The following is a 20,983-nucleotide window of genomic DNA, read 5'->3' on the forward strand; positions in this document are numbered from 1 at the left end:
TAAATGAAGTCATAGGGTGGGCCTTAATCCAATGTGACCGGTGTCCTTTTTTTTTTTTAAATAAATTATTTATTTATTTATGGCTGCATTGGGTTTTCATTGCTGTGCGCGGACTTTCTCTAGTTGTGGCGAGCAGGGGCTGCTCTTCGTTGAGGTGTGTGGGCTTCTCATTGCGGTGGCTTCTCTTGTTGAGGAGCACAGGCTCTATACATGCGGGCTTCAGTAGTTGTGGCTCGTGGGCTCTAGAGCGCAGGGTCAGTAGTAGTGGCACACAGGCTTAGTTGCTCCACAGCATGTGGGATCTTCCCGGCCCAGGGCTCAAACCTGTGTCCCCTGCATTGGCAGGTGGATTCTTAGCCACTGCGCCACCAGGGAAGCCCCTGACTGGTGTCCTCTTAAAGAGATACCAGGGATGCATGTGTACAGAGAAGGCCACGTGGCAAGACAGCAATAAGGCAACCATCACAAGCCAAGGAGAGAGGCCTTGGAAGAAACCAAATCTGCCAGTGCCTTTATCTTGGACCGTCAATCTCCAGAACTATGAGAAAATAAATTTCTGTTGTTGAAGACAACCAGTCTATGGTACTTTGTTATGGCAGCCCTAGCAAACTAATACAGACATATTATCCAATTTAAAAATGCACAAATGATTTGAATGGGCATTTCTCCAGAGAAGATATACAAATGGCCAGTATGCATACGAAAAGATTCTCAACATTGGGACTTCCCTGGTGGTACAGTGGTTAAGAATCTGCCTGCCAATGCAGGGGACACAGGTTTGAGCCCTGGTCTGGGAAGATCCCACATGCCACAGAGCAACTAAACCCATGCGCCACAACTAGTGAGCCTGTGCTCTAGAGCCCGTAAGCCACAACTACTGAGCCCATGTGCCACAACTACTGAAACCCGTGCACCTAGAGCCTGTGCTCCGCAACAAGAGAAACCACCACAATGAGAAGCCCACGTGCAGCAACGAAGACCCAACGCAGCCAAAAATAAATAAATTAAAAAAAAATATATATATATATAAAATTACCATTTAAAAAATTATAAAAAAGATTCTCAACATCATTTGTCACTAGGGAAATGCAAATCAAAACCACAGTGAGACACCACTTCATACCCATTAGGATGACCGTAATAATTTAAAAAGACAATAACATGTATTGATGAGGATGTGAAGAACTTGAAACGCTTGTACATTGCTGGTGGGAATGTAAAATGGTGCAGTCACTTGGGAAAACATTTGGCAGTTCCTCAAAAAGTTAAATATATACTTAATAAATGACCCAGCAGTTTCACTCCCAGGTATATAGAGAATTGAAAACAATATGTTCCCACAAATACTTGTACACAACTGTGGCTATCAGCGGTATTAATAACAGCCAAATAATGGGATCAACCCAAATGCTCATCAACTGATGCATGGATAAACAAAATGTGGTATATTCACACAATGAAATATTATTCAGCCATAAATCAGGAATGAAGTACTGATTCATGCTGCAACATGGATGAACTTTGAAAATATTATGCAGACAGTAAAGGCCACATATTGTATGATTACATTTATGTCCAGAATGGGCAAATCCATAGAGATACGGTGGTTGCCAGGGTCTAGGGGGAAAGGTGAATTGGGAGTGACTGCAAATGGGTATGTGGTTTCTTTTTGGGATGATGAATATGTTCTGGAATTAGGAGTAATGGTTGCACTCTATGAATATGCTACAATACTTTACAAGGCAAATTTTATTATATGTGTTTTATTCCAATTAAAAAAAAGAATAAGCCAGAATCAGCATTCCGGGTGGTGAACCTGAAGTAAAGGATGAGTGAGATTATGCCTTGACTATTAGTAATGCTGACTTCTGAATGAGGCTTTGTTTTTCCTCCGTGAACATGGGTGATGAATATATATATTCATTTATACGTAAATTTAGATGTTGTCTCATTGTCCATATATGGAAGAAAAACAAAAGCTTCTCTCACAGGTAAAATATTCTCTGAAAACATTGTTTCCTATTCATTGGTTAGCACGGTAAAGTAGAAAGAGCCAGATCTCCTTTTCCCTCAGCCGGAAATCACTAAGCCATCAGGACTGTGAAGATGACAGTCTAGCTTTTCTGATATCATCCAAAAATCTCTCTAAAAAAAAAATCGCAAAAAAAAGAATCATAACCTCACTCCTGGGGATTGCTACTCAGTGTGTTCTAATACTGGCAGCATCAGCATCACCTAGGATATACCCCAGACCTACTGAATCAGAAACTTCGTGTTTTCACAAGACTTGCAGATGACTGTGATGCATGCTAAAGCTTGAAAAGCACTGATCTAGAGAATTAACAAGTAGGAAGGGTCACAAGTTTATGCTAATTTTTTAATATTAAATATTTGGATACTTCACATGTAGCAAGTTAAGCATAATACTGTCTCCCGTACTATCCATACAGACTGGTAATTTTGAGTACACTTCGCACCCAGATCTTGGTTTCTAAATGCCCGTCTTCACTAAGTGGATCCAAGGCTCTGTGCTATTCTTGTAACTTTACCTTCGACATTATTTTAAAATAAAAAATTTTAAATATTTCAATTAAAAAAGATGAAAGATGACCTGAAACAAACACACAAAAATCACACAAGTTTTCCAAAACTGATGATATGGAACTCAGACTGAGTGTATTTATTTATTATAATCTCCAAAATAATTTCAGTTGGTACAACTGCTTAAAACCACATCACTATCAGGCTCAATTTAATTACAACCAAGCAATTCACAAAAACACTTTAAGCAACAAAACATGCTTAATATTTCTTTGAGAAAGTCCTTCAAATATGTGTACAGCATTACTGGGCGTTAACACAAAACTTTTAAAAGATGACCCTTACATGCCCAATTTCTGTACCCCTTCTGTTGTGACATCTGTGAAAGGCTAATTTAACCAATCCTTCCACGCCTCCAAGTAAAGCCCTTCATGGTGCAATCTGCCTTTCTCTTAAATTTTAAAGAATATTCTAGATCATTCCTTAGGAAAGTAAAACTATGCACAATTCTGGGGGGGAAACAAGCTGCTTAGACTTTTTATTTTTATATTATACACTTCAATTATGGGTTACTTATTAAACACTTTTTAAAATTTATGTTACATTTTAAAAAGTACCAGCTAGAGAAGACAGAAGTACAAAATATTTATCAGCATATTAGTTTCTCCTGAAATCACAGTTTTCTGGATAAATGCATGCAGCATCACTAAACGTTTTTTACTATGTATTACACATAGCTTAGAAAGAACTTTAATATTTTGGCCTGTAATTTTCGTGTCTTCAATAGTATTTTGCTTTATTCCTTTAATAGTGCTAAACTCTTTCTTTTAAAAATTTATCTTTTTTATAGATACGACTCTCACTGTGAATTTTCAACACCATAGCCTGAACTTGGTTATGAAAAATATCTAACATCTGCAACTTCAGCTGGTTATACTAGGGGAGAGGGGTTACCATAATTTTATTATACCTTGTATTAACAATAAACCTTCTCACAGAGAAGACGATACTTTAAATACTTTAAATCATATTTACAACAATAAAATTCACATTTCATGCTTTAGTGAGACACGTAAATCATCCATAAGATAGTCCTCCTAGTTTATTGGAATAGAGCCCTTCTGTACCTGGCCTTCTGCTGTGTGCCAGATATAAAGCTCTTGATGTTATGAAAATAGCAAACTTATGCCATCCTCCTATCAAGTAGAAAAACTGAGGGTACATCTTCCCAGCCATCAAGTTGTAACCGAAATCCTGTATCATAGCGAGATGGCAACCAATGTGCTTCAGACCTCGGGACCCATAGGAATCAACTTGATTGTTTGAAAAGTGCCCAAAAGCCAGGATATTCTCTAATGTGCATTGTAGAATGAAGAGGGCCCTTCTGAGCACGGCTAAACAGTTCATTTATGTGTCTATTGCACAGGATCTTAGAAGCTTCCAGAAATAGTGCTGTATTTCTTTCCTTCACTACTATATACATTTTTCTGATAAGTTCAGTGTTTCATTGGGAAATGTGACTTGCAGGGAGCTCCCCTTTGGGGCAGGTCCAGCCCTGCCACTCCCACCAACCTCGTCCACCAGTAAGACACTCTCCGAGTCCTGCCCCTGTGAGGAGTCTGAGGTTTCTGATATTCGCAGAGTCCTAAGTGATGTGCTGTCTGTTTGGGTCAGGCCCATGCCAGGCACACCCGGAAGCAAATTCCTGCCTCCAAGGCTATTTTCACTGAGGTCTGGCATGTAAAGGAGGGTCTGAGACGTGCTGCTGACCTCCTTCAGCTCCCGGGAGAAAAAGGAGCGAGAGTGGCTGGACATGGCAGAGGATGTCCTTCTACTGTCTGAGCAGTGCTGCCCCGAACGCTCTCTGCGCGAACCCCCGATGCGGCAGAAGAGGCATTTGATCTTCTCTATCGCTTTACTGAGCACTGTCTTCCGCAGGAGGATGTATATCCAGGGATCCAGGATGGGGTTCACAGCAGCAATTCGGATGGCCTGCAAATCTGGGTTTTTGCTGATCACTCGCTCCAAATTTGGCTGATATAACTGGTTGACGAACACCCGCACCTGTGTAAATGAGATGCCCACATTTTAGTGGTTATCATTAAGCAACTGGGAGAAACATTTTTATGCAACGTCTAACTTAGTAACATTAGGTAGCTGCCCTCTTTTCTGTTAATAAGTGCCAGGAAAAGAGCAGCATACACAATTAGCTTCAGAAGAACCACCGATTAACATTTATGTTTCAAGTCAGTGTAACTTTAATATATTTGTAACTACCTTATGAATATCTTCCCAAGATCAAAGAGGGTATAAAAGAATGCAATGTGTGTACAGGTAACATATGCATGAAGTTCCCTGGAGAAGAATTTTATTAACTTCATTTCTGTGAGTGCTTTCAAGTTTTTGTAATTCTAATGAAGTATCTTTTTTTCCCCAATAGGCACTCATTTCCTTTATGCCAGTTGGCTTTGTATATATTTAAATGAAACTTATTTTGGAAGTCAGCTAATCATCTAATCACAGAAAAGCCCAGAAATTTATTTTAGGATCTAGAAAGAATAGCCTGGAAACTTTTAAACCAATATCTGAATCTAGTATCATCTAGAATGACCAGAGAATAGTTTTTATTTTCTCTATATGAATCTGTTCCCCGGTTATAATAATCAACTAGTGTTATCAACTCTTCCTTCAAAAATCTTTTCTATAAGCTAACTATATGTCAATAAATAAATAAATACAATAAATGAAAAGAAGAAAAAAAGAAAACCTTTCCCCTTTTTTTCCCTCTAACTGCATTCCTCACCTGGCTAACTGTATCAACCACCAAACTAGCTTTCCCACCTCCGATTTCTGTTCTTTCCAATCCATCCTCCAAACTACCACCAGGAGGTTATTTTTAAAATGCAGATCTGATTATGCTACTTGGCTGCTAAGCCTTCACTGGCTCCCTGCTGCCTGGGAACTATAGTTTTGCTCAACAACTGCCACTCAGGGAATCCATCCCTCCTTTGTGTCTCTGGAGCATTTGAGCCAGTAAACAGCCAAGAGCACTCTGGACAGCCCAACAGGGATGACAACTCATTCTAGTGCAGTTTGAGCTATTCAAGGGAAGGGGCACGCTGCCAGCCCAGCACAGGCCGGGATGGCATGAATGAAGTAAACACAAGGAGACCCTAACAACCTTTTTGCTGTTGTGGAGTCTTAATTTTGACAGTTAAACGTTTTTGCTCTTACCGTAATCACTTATTTACTCATATTCTTTCATGCATTTAATCATTTAATAGTAAGCCTTTATCGTGTGTTAGGCGTTGTGGTGGGTTCTGGGCACAAAAAGTTGCATTAAAGACCGAACAACACTTGAAGGCAGAGAGTAACCTCCAGCGTGCAAAGCAGGAAGGTAGATCAACTATTGCTGGGGATAAATGATGAGGCATTTACAGGGGGCACAGCTAACCCAGACCTGGAGGGGAGGGCATCAGAAGATGCTTCCTGTGGGAGAGGAGCTTGGACTGAGTTTTGATGGATGAGTGGGAGTTTGCTGAATTTAGAAGGAAGGACATAGCATTTTATTTTATTTATTTTTGGCTGCGTTGGGTCTCCGTTGCCGCGCACGGGCTTTCTCTAGTTGCAGCAAGCAGGAGCTACTCTTCCGCTGCGGTGCGCAGGCTTCTTATTGTGGTGGCTTCTCTTGTTGCGGAGCACGGGGTCTAGGCGCGCCCGCTTCAGTAGTTGTGGCACATGGGCTCAGTAGTTGTGGCTCGCAGGCTCTAGAGCACAGGCTCAGTAGTTGTGGCGCATGGGCTTAGTTGCTCTGTGGCATGTGGGATCTTCCTGGACCAGGGCTCGAACCCATGTCCCCTGCATTGGCAGGCGGATTCTCAGCCACTGCACCACCAGGGAAGCCCAGACATTGCATATAGAATTACTCTATTTAAAATGCCAAGTCATGGAAGAATGAAATGATATGCCAACTTCTGGGAACTTCAGATGACTCAATGAAAAGAGTATGAATTTGTATAAACTGAAGGAAGACTATCATTTTATTCCTTAGAGGTAAAAGCACTTGTTTTTACCCTTTTTAAAAAATTGAAGTATAGCTGATGTACAATGTTATGTAAATTACAGGTGTACAATACAGTGATTCACAATTTTTAAAGGTTATTCTCCATTTATAGTTATACAATATTGGCTGTATTCCCTGTGTTGTACAATATATTCTTGTACCTTATTTAATACCTAATAGCTTGTACCTCTTAATCCCCTACCCCTTTGTTGCCCCCTCCCCCTTCCCTCTCCCCACTAGTAACCACTAGTTTGTTCTCTATATCTGTGAGTCTGCTTCAAAAAAGTACTTGTTAAATGTACACTTTCACATTTACTCCTGAAGAGCAGATCTTAGAAGTTCTCATCATAGGAAAAACATCTTGTAATTATGTGTGGGGATAGATGTTAATTAGACTTATTGTGGTGATTATTTTGTAAGATATAAAAATATTGAATCCTTGTTCTGTGCACCTGAAACAAATATATATCAATTATATCTCAATAAATAAATATATGTGTGTGTGTATATATATATATAAATTCAAAAAAACCCCAGAATTTTTCTCTTAAAGGATGATGATGATGATGATGTCTGGGTCTTACTTTTAATTCCACCAGGATCCTTTATATAAAAATCTCATTGTAATTCATATAAAAATAGTGGTTTTAAGATAACTGCCATCTGTCTTTAGTAATTATTTGATAATTATTATTGCCTTCAGTAATTATTTAAGGTTAGGGAGAAGTAAGAAGTGAGTCTCACAGCCAAGGAGGATGCATTAAAAACCATAAAAAGAAGAAAGAACTCATAAAAACATAGCTGGAGCCATTTAATTAGGGACAAATATCTCTAACTTTAATAAGAGTTGATGACATTGCCACTTTGCCATACAGTATAATAATTAATGTTCATGGTGTATGAGTCACTAAGAAAGAATAGGGATATTTTAGAGATTTATAACAAATTGGATAAAAATGTCTAAAATGTGTAAATAAATTTCATTAATCTGCAAAACTCAACTTATATGAAACTTATTTCTAGATGATGCTATAGATCAGTGAAGTGTAACTGCATTTCTGTTTCTTCCTACACTGGAGTTTAGACCTCAATCAACCACAGGCTTATAATCCTTTATCAAGAAGTTGTTATTGTTTTGTTATTCATTTGTTTTGTTTTTGGTTGTAAAACCTGAACTGACTAGACCATGAAGTGATTTATAATTTTATTTATTCTACTTAATGTGAATATTCCTATGTTTTGCTCCAGAGGTCCTGTTCCAGTTCTGATGGGGATATTACATTTTATACATTTATACATTTAGTATATTACTAAATTACTCTTCTGAAAGCCAAGAAGTTCTGAATTTAAAACACATCTGGTGCTAAATGTTTTGAATAAGCAATAGCAGTCCTGCAAATCTCATAGAATAATGCAGTCACATGGCTCTAAGATGAAATTATTACCTTGATCTCTGGAAGACAGCTAAATAAAAACTGAACTAGAATGAACAGCAGTATATGATGACTACTCTTAAAATATTAGAAACCATGTTTGGTTAAATACTATCAAGACAAAGGATGACTGATTTTCTATCCTTTCAAAAACCAGTGAAACAAAGCATCTTGGTTTCCTCCCACCATACTCTTTATTGAGGTTCTCAGCTGCGCCTGGGCATCGAGATTCCCTCAGGTCTACGGACCTTTTCTCAGATGAAGTGTTACAGAAACCTGGACGTTTTGAGAATCTTATTTAGATCCCCCACCCTGTTGGTGGGCGATTTTGGTCTGGGGCTCAGGTCTCCAGATGACTTCCATGTTGCTTTTTCTGCTTTAAGGCCGGCTGGCCTTCTGTTTAAGAATTATTTCCTGACAAGGGAATTATTGGTAAAAAGCATAAGATCTATATTTTACTCTCACACAGTAGGTTCCTAAGGGTAAAAGAAAGGATAGATTTAAATCTGTTAGTATCAGGCCCTCCCTGGTGTATAGTAGCCTCTAGTGAAAAATCTAAGGCAGGATTTGTGCGAATTTGAGACTTCCAACCTCTAGGTGGCAGTGTTGCTCCACTTGGGAGTTTGTGGTCCCACAGGCCGCTTAAGAAGCGTTTTGCAGGCTTCCCTTCCCGCAGTGGTTGAGAATCTGCCTGCCAATGCAAGGGAACACACGGGTTCGAGCCCTGGTCTGGGAAGATCACACATGCCGTGGAGCAACTAGGCCCGTGAGCCACAACTACTGAGCCTGCGCGTCTGGAGCCTGTGCTCCGCAACAAGAGAGGCCGCGATAGTGAGAGGCCTGCGCACCGCGATGAAGAGTGGCCCCTGCTTGCTGCAACTAGAGAAAGCCCTCGCACAGAAACGAAGACCCAACACAGCCAAAAACAAATAAATTAATTTAAAGAAAAAGAAGTATTTTGCCCAGCCACCTCCAAGACCCTCTTTCAGAACAGAATCTTGGTTAATTCTAAACTTTGCATTTCTCAAATTTTTTTTTTCAAATTTTTAACATAGAAATGTTTTGTTGCTAGTTGTTTCTCCCACCGCTTCCTTACTACTGAAAGGAGGAAGAATTTTGAACAGCTGAAATGGATATAGAAGGAATGAAATTTGTAGCTATTTAAGGGAATGTAATATTAGGAGTTACCATTCAATTTTTAAATTCCCATGACCTTTCAGAAAAGTCAGAGTGCTGTAAAAAAAAAATTAATAATGGACTTACATAATCAAAGGTGACGAGAGGCAAGGAAAGAATCATCTTTGTGGCTCACTTCATATTCAGCAGTAATTAATTCTGACTACTGTTAAGGGAATGAAAGAGCCTTATTTCAGAGTTCCGTGGTGGGGGGGCCGGTGCTTACAATTAATACAAGCTACTGAACCTGGTCATTTAATGTCTTCTCAGGAAAGGAGACCTCACGGGGTAGCATAAACGTGAGTTTGAAAAGCAACATTCCAAATTCGGGTAAAAACATTCTCAAAAGTTGGTCAAATCATTGGAAAAAAATCAAGATGAAAGAGTTTTCCTTTGCAGCATGTTCTCAATGGAGACTGACTTTAAGCAGAGAAAAAGAAGGCAAAAAAGAACAAAATGCCCACGTACTTCATAAGGTTTGAAAAAAACACAGCCATCTCTGCCTCACTTTAAAGGCTACTTGATTTGCTCTGCTGAAAGGGGGGAAACCCCAGATTAAGATGGGACCATCCACAGCAGGACTTCAGTGTCATGTAGGGAGGGGAAAGCACTTTTCTGCAATTCTTGTCCAATGGGCTCTTGTTACACAAATAAACATGTTCAGGCAGTTTTCAGTTTTGGAAGAGTGTGCTGCTGAGAAAACTGAACCTCTGAGTTGGAGGCGGGCGGGGGAACACCTTAAAAGAATTCACTGAATACAAACAACACATACAGTCTCTTGCAATTTTAAAAGTTAGTCTACTTTTCAGTAGCTGCAGATTTGCGCCTATGGCCTCTTGTTAAAATTGGCATACACGACAATATTCTAAACTTCTCAAAGATGACTAGACATTAGGATTCAGGAGCATTGGAACATAACTTGGAGAAAAGATGATAAATTCAAAATTAGATGTGATGACAGGAAAGCTATAAGGGAGGCTACATGTTGTAAAGATAAATGCCCACGTTCTGTTCAATTCCTGGCCCTGCTCCATAAAGAATTTATGAGCAAATTATGAAAGGGCTTAGTACAAGTATGTGGAGGCTTGGCCACTGTGGAATATACCAATAATTTTTAAACCACAGCTTAGAGGTAGCTTTGGGGTATATAGTTAATGACACGGTATCAAAAACACACACTTCCTGTTTAAGAATTAACTTGTTGGTGGGGAATGTCTAATTGAAAAAGAATGTTGAAATTTTGATTAGACTGATTTGGTAGTTGACTGTCGAGGTAGAAATGTTTTCCAACAAATGACAAGAACCTGTAACTGGATTTGTGTGCGTGTGCTCCTTGTTCTGTTCTGAGCACATAAAAGGAGTGCTCTGTGTGTGCTCAGTTATCTAACTGCCCTGTGAAGAGTCCAAAATTGACACAGCTGTTACTAGAAATGCTTACCTTTTTTTTTTTTAATTTAGTGACAAAAAATATCTCTAAGTAAAGGAGAGTGGAGAGAGTGCTTGGCTGTGTGGTGGAGTGAGAGCTCTGTTCTCCTTCCCTCTGCCTCACTAACTGGCCATTTTAACTGCAGGCGAATTGCCTCGTCTCTGTAGGTCAGGTCTGTACATTGAAAATTTATTTCTGCAGTGTTTGTTTTTTTAAACTCTAACTTTCAACATTCTAATAGGAACCTGCAAGAATCACTTCAGCTCTGGGGGAAAAATATCTTATTAGCAGATGTTCCATAACCAAGCCTTGACAGGTCAGCACAGCATGGCGAAAGGAACATTAGACTAGGACTCACCCACAGCCACCCAGGAAGTAGCATGATATAAGTCTTCATCTGCAGTTGAGGAATCCTAGAGCTTTTTTTAAGACTCAGATGAGATGCAGGGAAAACACCTTACTTTTACGTGCTGCTTTGCAGTCTTCAAGGTACTTACTACTGCTGGGTCTGCAATTTTATGTTATGGCTAAAAATCTGCTTTGGGGCATTGCTATTTTTTAATTTAGCCAAATATATTTGAAAACAATAATCAGATCCTTCAGGTTCTGCTGTAATCGTGCCTGGATTTATGGTATTCCTCGTGTACCTCTAGATGTGATTTTTACGCATCTGAAACCCCATCAGTTGTTTTAAGATTCCAATTTCAGTCTGCCTACAGTAAACAAAAATCTACACAGCTTTCCTCTGCTCTAATAAACCTTTACTGATCAGATGCGGATGAAGTCTTTATGCAGACAACTAGTTTATAGTAAGGAAACAAATAAACACTCACAGGAAGCTATTTTCCTGAAGACCTAAGTTTCACCTGTCCCAGGCAGAAGATGAATCAAATTGGCCATTCTGCCCTTAACAGAGATGAATGCTTGCTACTTCAAAGTAAGAAGAAAATAAAAGAAACGAGTAAGCAATAAATACTGCCATGGCTTGCCTGTGCATGGGGGGAAAATGCCTTTTCAAATCCTACAGTGTAACTGTTTAGCCCTGAGGCAAAAGATTGGATTATAATCATTATCGTAACATTAGTAACTGCAAAATTAGGCACCAGACGTTGATCCAGCTGCAGCATTTAACACCAGGACCTTAGGAGGCTGTCTCACATATTTCTAAAGAATTCAATCCCTTTTATTATCTTAAGCATAGATTCTTTCATTTCTTTAGCTTCTCTTGTATTTTAAAAACCAGAGCCTGGTTATAAATAGAATAGACAAAATGACAACCGCCGCCTTCCCACAAAACCTTGTCATGTAATGTTCCCTGTCCATTGTATTTACATCTTTTCTGTTCATTGTTTATGACTCGCTTTAGAAAATTTTGCAACTTCAGCACAGTTCCTTATATATCCACAACTAATTTTCCAACCTTTCTCAAATTTCCATTCCAAGTTCTATTTATGCAACATATATATTTTGGATAACAAATTAAAATTTACTTTTGATCCTAAATTCAATACCAACTGCCCTCTAAGAGCCACTGTAATTTTTCCTTCCCTGGTGTCCAAAAGATAAAAAATGTGGGTCCTTTGCAGTGACTGCTTGTTTTCCTTATATGTTGTGAGTCACGCTTTGCTAAACTGCACATAAACTGTATTTGCTCTATTATTTCCAAAGCATTTTAAATGTTTCGAAGGGTTTGATTTGCCTCAGATAGGATTAGTGACCAACTTTATTTGATAAAGTTAAAAGAGATGCTTCATTAGTTTCCTTGGAACTGAAGATAGATCTGACTATTTTAAATGTCAAAGTTCAGAAACTTTCAACTTAAATTACAATATGAATAAGAGAAACATGAAAAACAAGAAAGTTGTAAAAATAACCCAAGGAAGGTTACAGTTGTGGATGTTTCCCTTTTAATTCTTTCAGTAATTGCTAAACTGTGGCTGGGTGAGTAGTACAATGACACCGTTCTTATCATTAATTTACAATTAAATTGATTCTGAAATTAGATTTTAGTGGCCAAAACTAAAGGCTAAAAACTGAAGCTGCCATTACTTGTACGATTCCTTATTCCTTACAAAGGTATGTCCATGTGATTACTTCTCAGCTGAGCCATTGTCAATTTTCAGGGTAAAATGACTTAATATCTACTACTTGATACTGACTTTATATAGAGTATAGTCCCTGTTAGTTAAAATGTGGTTAATTTGCAAACCACAAATACAGCTCCTATAATTTCTTGCCTCTTACTTCTCAAATAATGTCAAAGGCTTTGTGATAAATGGCCCTGCACCATTGGGTCAGATCTGCTATTTCAGCTCATAAGAGGCTTGAAGAAAACAATTCATCTGTGACTGTGCGGTAATCAACAGCTTCACATGCTTATCTCCAAGCAAAACACATTTTAAAAGTATGTGCATGTCGCTAAGCTTCTGGCTCTAATTTGTCAGTTCCTTCAAGTGCATGTTCTGCAAACAACAACAACTCACTTTGGCATTTACTCTTCTGTAAAACATAACGCAGAGGCCACAGAAGGAAGCCCCAGCAGGAGCAGAGCTGTTTCTTCCAAAATCTCACTTTATTCTGAGTTGCCATTACAGACAGTAAAATATATTTATGTGGCTCGATCAATTCTGTAAATTATACTGGGTCCTGCAATGGTTTAAAGGCCCTTCTGGCCAATTATATTTACTTCTGTTTATACAAATTGGCAAGAAGCTACTGTATGCTGGCTCTCAGCCACTTCGAAGTTCCTTCCATTTACAGTCAATTTTACGAGAGATATAATATTTTTATATTAAAGATCCCCCAAACGGCATTAATAAGGGAAAAGAAGGAATAATAAGCTGTTACATTTATTTTCTTTTGCTCCCAGTCAGCATAAAAAAAAACCCAAACTTTTTTGAGTTGATAGTTTAGAATTTCCAGGAATGAGGTGTTTTGAGAGATGGAAAAACTCAGAACTAGTTGCTTTCAAGAGAAACTCTAGATACAGTCGTATGTGCATCTGCCCATGGGTTTCTAGTGCAAACAGAGGAGAACTAGGTAGGCTTTCAACCTTCCGGCTTATGACATTTTAAAACACTTTGAAAGTTAATCCAAAGGCAATTTAAAAGAAGGTGGTGTCCTGAAAATAAAGTGTACCAAAACTCAAATACACGCACTGCTGCAAAGGCCAACATTACAAGCGTTCTCGGAGGGAGACATGACGTAATAGAAGAGAGGCAGGGTTTGGAGTCAGAAGGGTCTGAGGTTCATTTCAAGCTGCACGGCTTTGGCTTGGCAATAAATAAGATGGCCATCTCTAAAACCCCATTTCTCTAGAAAGGCACTGTACCTCTCACAGCTGATGATTCGAATTCAATACCCCATGTACATCAGCCTGCCCTTAATATGCCCCCTGAGAAACCTTGCTTTCCTGGCCCCTAGAGAGAATGACGGAACCCGAGTCTGGACCATGCCTGTGTAGGGCCACATGTGCACTGCGATGTGCTTCTCACCATGGTAAAGAGCAGGGAGTTCAGCTTGATAGACTAGCTCTGCTGGATTATTTTAAGCAAGTCACTCCCTGTGTAAAATGAAGGAGTTAGACTAGACCAAAATGCATCCAATGTCTCTTCTAGCTCTAAAATTCTACATAAGCTACCAAAAAAACCCGACATAAATAAAAACCCCACTATTGTAAGGAGTGTACACCAAAGAGATCACCACCTGATGTTTCAGATTCTGCCCTAGACAGTGCAGAGGACGGGGCTAAGTCACACTACAACGGTTTCCCCTCCGCATCTGACAGAGTGCGGCGGGTGTTCCCGGAAGGCTGAAGACCAGTGTCAGGCATCAAGGGGTAGGGGCTGTCCCGAGAGAGTGAGAGAGTGAGAGAGAGAGAGAGAGAGAGAGCGCGAGCGAGCGAGCGAGAGATTGAGAGTGAGAGAGAGAGAGAGAGAGAGAGAGAGAGAGAGAACCCGGGTTTCGGGGAAGGAAACGGCGATGTAGGGGAAAGGCACCTGCTGCATCTCTTTAGCGACGGGGCCTAAAAAGAGGTCGGGGCTGCTCTGAGAAGCAGACCGTGCAGATCCAGCCCCTACCTGGAGGAGACGCGTTGGTGGCCAAGGAATGAGAGGAAGAGGAGGGAGCGGGAGATGGAGGAGGGAGGTGGATGCAGGAAAAGGGCCGAGTGGAGCCCTGGCCCCAGCCACTCACCACAAGCGGGATGGAGCAGATCAGCACCACTAGGGAGGTGGCGATGAGTAAGATGACCATCTGGATCTCGGCGCCCGCGATGCGGCGGAAGCTCCGGCGGCGGCGAAAGTCGCTGAGGCGCGGCAGGGCGGGCGAGGCGGCGGCCGAGGAGCCCCGGCAGGCGGCCTGGACCACGGCGGCGGTCGCGTGGTGCTGCTCGGTGCCCAGCGAGGTGCGGCGCATGAACTGACGGTGCATGCGGAGCAGCGCGCCGCACACGAGCACGTTGCAGAGCACGGTGGCGAGAATGAGGAAGGAACTGAAGCCCGCGTACATGTAGGAGAAGGCGGCGTGCGCCGTCACATTGGTGGTCCAGTCGATGAAGCACCAGGTGTCCGGGTACTGCAGCCGCGAGCTGCCCAGGCCCATGTTGGGCAGCGCGCAGAAGAGCACGTTGGACGCGTAGACCGCGAAGAGCGTGAGGCCCGCCAGCCGCTTGTCCACATAGTGGCTGTAGAAGTAGGCGTGGTTGATGGCCAGGTAGCGCTCGATACTCATGGCACAGATGATGCTGAGCCCCGACAGGCCGAAGAAGAGCAGGATGAAGGTGCTGTACTCGCACAGCGCGGGGCCCCCGGGCCACTGGCCCTTCATGTACGTGGCGATGGTCACCGGGCTCACCAGCAACGTGCCCAGCAGGTCGGTGACCGCCAGCCCGCATACCAATGTGTAGAAAGTCGTCTCCTTTTGCTCTTTGCGCGACTTGCACAGCACCACGATGGCCACCAGGTTGCCCACCACCCCGAATATGAACATAACCGCCGGGATGGTCACTGGGCTGTTCAGTCGGTCGGAGGCCAGGGCGGATGCATTGCTTCCAGGGGTGGCCATGGTGGTGGCCGGCGGTACACTGCCTTGGAGCGCGAGGCTGGGTCTGCTGTTGGTAGGAGAGAGACAAGACGCGGTGAGCGGAAATTACCACTTGCAAAAAGGTGTCAGACCCGCGCCCAAGAGACAATATGCTGATGAGACCAGGGGAGCAACTCGATCCTACTTTGTGGATTGTAGCCACTTACCAACTGCGGCTACCGAAATCTCCAGGCTCCGGATACGTCCTGCCAGCAGCACCACTCTACTGGCATTAATATTTATACGTTAGTACTGCCATTCTCTCCTCCTCCAAGCCAACTCATCCACTGCCAAGATGAACAAGACTTATCTCAAGGGAAAAGTGTTTTGCTCGTTTTCCCGACAGATTCTGAGTCAATAAAAGTCTCACTGAAACCAGGTTACGGAAGATAATTTGGAGAGCGCGCTCTTCCCTCCCTGGCTCGGCTCAAGGGGCGCCCGCCCACCGCTCTCTGCCCAGTGCCTCCAACCCTATCTCACCTGTGGTAGCCGCGGAGGTGGCAGCCACGTAAGCCCCCAGGGTCAAGCCTCGGATATCCTGGACACGCCTTCACCCTGCCCTCAGCCTTGCCCCGCTCAGTGTGGAGCTTACCAAGCCTTTGCCTTCTCAGAGCCTGCTCTCGGTGGCTGCCAATTTTCCGGTACAGGGGTCAGAGCGGTCAGCTTTCAAAAACTTGGAGAACCAGAAGGACAGCGAAATGGGTCAGTGAAGCCTGATCTTGGATTTTTTTTTCTTTCTCCTTTCCTTCGTTTCTTCAAAGACGATCCAAGCTTTGCGAAGCCCGCGGGTCTCGTCCGCGGACGGACGGCGCTCAGGTGTACTGCCGCGCGCGCAGGTGGCACCGAGCCTCGATCCCCGGCTCGGGCCGCCTTCCTTCCCAGCCCAAGGCAGCGCGGGCGGCTACCGGGGCTGGCGGCTGCAGCTGAGGCCGCTTTTGGCGCCCTGGGGGCGGCTTGAGGTCCACTCGGCCTGAGGCTCTGACCTGGGGCCGTTCATCTTCCTCTCGCGCTGCCTGTTTGGAGCTCCGCTCTTGCCCTTCCAGCCTCTGTACAAACTTTTCTCCTGCTTCAAGTTTCCCTGGCGGAGGCGGGGCCACACTGTGCGCGGCCCGGGCGCCCATTGGCCAGACCGGGAGGGGGCGGGGCGCGTGCTAGCTCCTCTGCGCGGCGAGGAAGCTCCGCGGGTTGGAGGGAGGGGCTCCGGGCTGCGCGGATCCCACCGCGCCTCGGGGGGCGGCTCCCTGCAGTTTTCCCGCCCTCCAACGAGGTAGGGGAGGGGGTGTTGGAGACTTGGTCCTCTCGCCTCAGGCAGGTGGTGCGGAGAAGCAGTGGTCCGCGGGAACCCTGGGGAAGCCCCAGTGCTCTTCTGTGCACCCTCTTAGGTACTCTGAAGTCGGCATCCAGCGGGGCCAGCTCTGAAACCGGCATCTCTTCTTCCTCACTGCCTCCCGCTCCAAGTGGGCTGTTTCTCGCACCTACTTCACGCGGGTCGCAACATCTGGGTGCTGGGAAGGGAGGTCAGCGGCTTAGGACTCTACTTTGGAACGCCCGAGGTGTGTGTGTGCGCGCGTGCGCGCGTGGCCCGGGGAGGAGAAATAGGGTGTGTGCGCGCGTGACCCCGGGTCAGCAGTAGGGTGCGCGCGACGGTTGTGGTGGGTGGATGGGCGGGTGGGCGCCAGGCATGGGCGGGGAAACAACGAAGAATCCATCTTCTCACCAGGAAAGAAGTTAGTTGGCCCAGGCCGTGGGCTGCTCTCGGTAGGGCAGTCCCAGGCAAAAATTAGGAGCCGGGACAGCAACCGCTCCCGGCGCAGGTGGCAGAGCCCTGCGGCTGCGGAGAGGTGGCGCGCGGTCCCCCAGGGGAGGGGTAGTGAGGGGGAAGGGCTGCCTGTCTAACCGCGGAGGGCTTTCTCCTCCTCCGGGGAACTTCTCCGCCTGGCGACAATGGTTAGACTGAGCTTCGTGTCTTGGCCCTGTTACGTTCGTGTTTAGATACCTTCACCACGAATCCTTGGAAAGGCTGATGCAGAGTGAGACTGGGATTTGAAAGTAAAGGAATCAACTCTAACCCTGGTCAACTTGGAAAAGCCCAATTGCTCTACCTTTTTACTTTGAATTACACTATAATTTCTTCTGTGATGGGAACAGTCTTTTTGACGACGCGTTATTCACTTCTTTCTATTCTACCTCCTGAAGTAAGAACTGAAAACTAAAAAAAGTGGTTGTAAAACTTTATGGCATAATAACTGCTTCACCATTTTTTTTTTTTTAAACCATGAAGTGAGATTGTGTGAGCCTTCACAATTTCAGTTCCTAAGAAAACCTCTTTCCAGGGGTTGTATACATGCATTTTAACATATTGCATCTCCTCACAGGGTAGGTAAATAACTTGATTCTTCTTACGATGAGCAGGTACTTATGCCTTAAATATTTCATGAATGAACAAACCTAAGAATTTATCCGGTTCTCCAGTTATTCTCAAATGACACAGTAACAAATAATAGGAGAAACAAAAGAGGGCATTTCAGATTTCAACTAATTACAGGACATATTAGAATTGTATTTACACATTTTGTGTAAGGCACCATGTGGATATATTGATACATCATTCTGTTGTTTGTATTGTTTCCTCATGCATATCAGGGATTCAGAAAGAAAAACACATTTGTTACCCAGTATAAAATAATTGATGGCTATTTGTCAGTTTCTCGGAGTCTTAATCATCACTATAACCACTCCTGTTGTCTGTGCTTCCCATGAGTAGTAAGCTCTAGGATTGTGTCAGCACTGAAATCAAATCAACACTAGAAAAAGGAAACTGCACCTTCTAACCCCCAGTCTTCTCTGACCACATTGTATCACTATTACCCTGTCAGGTGGTTGTCAGTCACAATATGAAGATGAAGTGGGAAGTTCCACTTATAATCAATCACTTTCTGCTAATAAAAATTTTTTTCCAGTTCTCTTTCCACTTGAAGTTCCTAAAATGGAGAACAATTAGGATTAGTACTTGTCAACTTTTCACGATGAAAAGTATATTAAATGTAAAAATTGAGGCACACTGTTGTTAAAATTGAGGCACACAGGTGTTAGCGTGTCGTTGATAAACTGGGCTTGTAATCAATAGAGCTGTGTTTCTTACTAGTCCTTTACATTTTATTTCCACAGTAGCTTAGGAAAATGAAAATAAATAAGAATCCAGAATACAAGACTAAAAAAATGTAGGTTTACCTGTAACTTCTTTTGGTGCATGATTCTTAAAACTTAAGTTTAGCCTTCAGAAGTAGAAGTTGAAGATTTGGGAAACAAATAATTATTTTATTTTCTTAACTTGAAAAGCTGAGACAGTGTAGTTCAGTTTCCCTCACACTCTGCCAGGAATCTACATTGCACAAGGAAATGAAGAATCGCCTTGATTATGTGGACAATTCTTTTCACTGTTTGTATATTTTAATGAAAAGATTTTTTTTCTAAGCACTGTTTGCTATCCTCCCTTGCATTGCTGCCTCAGTCCCTATTTCTCTGCACTGGAAGCCCCTAGTTCAGTTCTTTAGAACTGTCATTAAATCCTCTCTGAAGGTTTGCACTAGTCTAAGAATGGCCTGACTGATCAGTTTGATTGCGCTCTGCTAGCTAATTACTTGACTACTCTTTTAAGTAAATACCATAAAGGGGGAGCTCGTTTAAAAGCACAGTCTGCTTGCAGGGTACCAACCATGTTCCCTTTGGTTGAATCTTCCTTGGGTCAAAGGAATGGGCAACAAAGGGGCTAATTCCTGGAAGGAAGGCAGCAGGACGAATCAGATCTGGCCTGGATCCCCTACTAAGCCGAAGTTGGCCACATCTTAGAGCGTTTCTAAAGCGCTAACATTCACGTAGCAGAGCCTGTGCAAACTGTGTTTGCTCTCTGTCATTCTGGACAGGCCATTACGGATATTCAAAACAGTGAAAAAAGCATCTGTCTGGTACAAATAACACAGTGCCTTTGGATACATCTGCCTTCTACACCCTCACCCAGTTGGTTCAGTAAATTAGAAGCATGGCATTAACCTGACCTTGGCCATGAAAAGAGGTCCACGGTTGTGGTTGTGGTCCTAAGGACTGCCCTCCCTTTTTAGTGGTGCATTTCAAATATGCACCTAATTATTTTCATTTTATAAGCCTAAATTTTGTGCTGAGTCTAGTGCTTGGAGCTGTTACATGTGTCAGTACTGTGATTAACTCCCCAGCGTCTTCATGTGGGGATAAATTACTGCTGTGGAGGCTGGTGGCCACCAAGTGACAGCCTCAGGCTGCCTTCTTCTCCGACAGTTAACACTCCTCAACGGCATGGCTTTCTACCCTTTTATTCTTCCCCTGTTTTTTCTCCAAACAAATATTTCCACTGCATTCCCATTGTGAACTGGACTAATGGACAAAGAAAGGAGATTACTTACCTAGTGTTCCTCATTTTTGAAGATACAGGTGGAGAGATAAAGCCTTATGAGTCCAGGCATCTCTTCTACAGGAAGATGGACATTCTGATTATATTTTAGTTTCTTCTCACACCCCCGGAATTGCTGTATTTTTTAGCACTTCAGAAAATAACACAGGGACTCCCTGGTTTAATCATCAACACCAGCGTCATCTGTAGCTTGTTGGCTGCTTTCCACAGAGCTTTCCCAGTTGCACTCGCATGTGTTCTTATTAGCAACCCCCGAGGATGTTAGGTAGGTGTGATGGAGACTCATGTTTCACCAAATGCTGTTTGCATTTCTGCTTTAACACATAGCTGGATGGTGTGTCCCAGACTTCTTGTGGTCAGGTAAAGCCCGTGTGACTGTATTCTGGCCAGTGGAAAATGGGAGGATGTGATATGTGCCACTTCCAAGCCTGGTCCCTAAAAGACCCTGATCCTCTGTGCTCTCTGTCTTCCCTTTTCTGCCAACAAGATGCAAGGCCCTGGTGTATGGCAGAACCACTAGATAGAAGTTGACCGGGTCTCTGAATGCCTGCATGGAGTAGGGACCTCATTCCAATCCCAGCGACCTTCAGTGGACAATGAAGTGCAAGAGAAATAATCCAGTGAGATTTGAGGGACCGATTGTTTGGGCAGTTAGCTTATACTGACTAATACAGTATAATTGGAATCATCTGTCTTCAGTAATGAGCTTGTGGGCACAGAAAAGCTATGTGACTTACTCAAAGGCACAAAAATTAGTGAGGCCAGCTGAAATTTACCCAGTGCTTAGTCAGTGAGGCACTGTGCTGAATGATTTATGC

General features: G+C 43.0%; 2 protein-coding genes across 3 annotated transcripts; both read right to left on the minus strand.

The window, feature by feature from the left end:
* Positions 1 to 2,651: 2,651 nt before the first annotated feature.
* PTGER4 (prostaglandin E receptor 4) lies at positions 2,652 to 16,751 on the minus strand. 2 transcript variants are annotated; one of them, XM_027101213.1, is made up of 3 exons: positions 16,202 to 16,309; positions 14,834 to 15,749; positions 2,652 to 4,605 (listed from the first exon to the last, which is right to left on the minus strand). In XM_027101213.1, the coding sequence occupies exons 2-3, from the start codon at positions 15,701 to 15,703 to the stop codon at positions 4,015 to 4,017; spliced, it is 1,461 nt and encodes a 486-aa protein (XP_026957014.1). In that variant the 5' UTR covers positions 15,704 to 15,749; positions 16,202 to 16,309; the 3' UTR covers positions 2,652 to 4,014. The 2 variants fall into 2 exon arrangements, with proteins under 2 accessions (XP_026957014.1, XP_026957013.1); XM_027101212.1 differs by lacking the exon at positions 16,202 to 16,309 and adding an exon at positions 16,314 to 16,751 and having other exon boundaries at positions 2,655 to 4,605.
* LOC113617608 (uncharacterized) lies at positions 16,476 to 16,868 on the minus strand. The gene has a single exon (XM_027101214.1). The coding sequence runs from the start codon at positions 16,840 to 16,842 to the stop codon at positions 16,534 to 16,536; it is 309 nt and encodes a 102-aa protein (XP_026957015.1). The 5' UTR covers positions 16,843 to 16,868; the 3' UTR covers positions 16,476 to 16,533.
* Positions 16,869 to 20,983: the final 4,115 nt, after the last annotated feature.

The sequence above is a fragment of the Aethalodelphis obliquidens genome, unplaced genomic scaffold (genome assembly GCF_003676395.1).
Source record: "Aethalodelphis obliquidens isolate GAN/ISIS:26980383/991018 unplaced genomic scaffold, ASM367639v1 scaffold4, whole genome shotgun sequence".
Classification (NCBI taxonomy): Eukaryota; Metazoa; Chordata; class Mammalia; order Artiodactyla; family Delphinidae; genus Aethalodelphis; species Aethalodelphis obliquidens.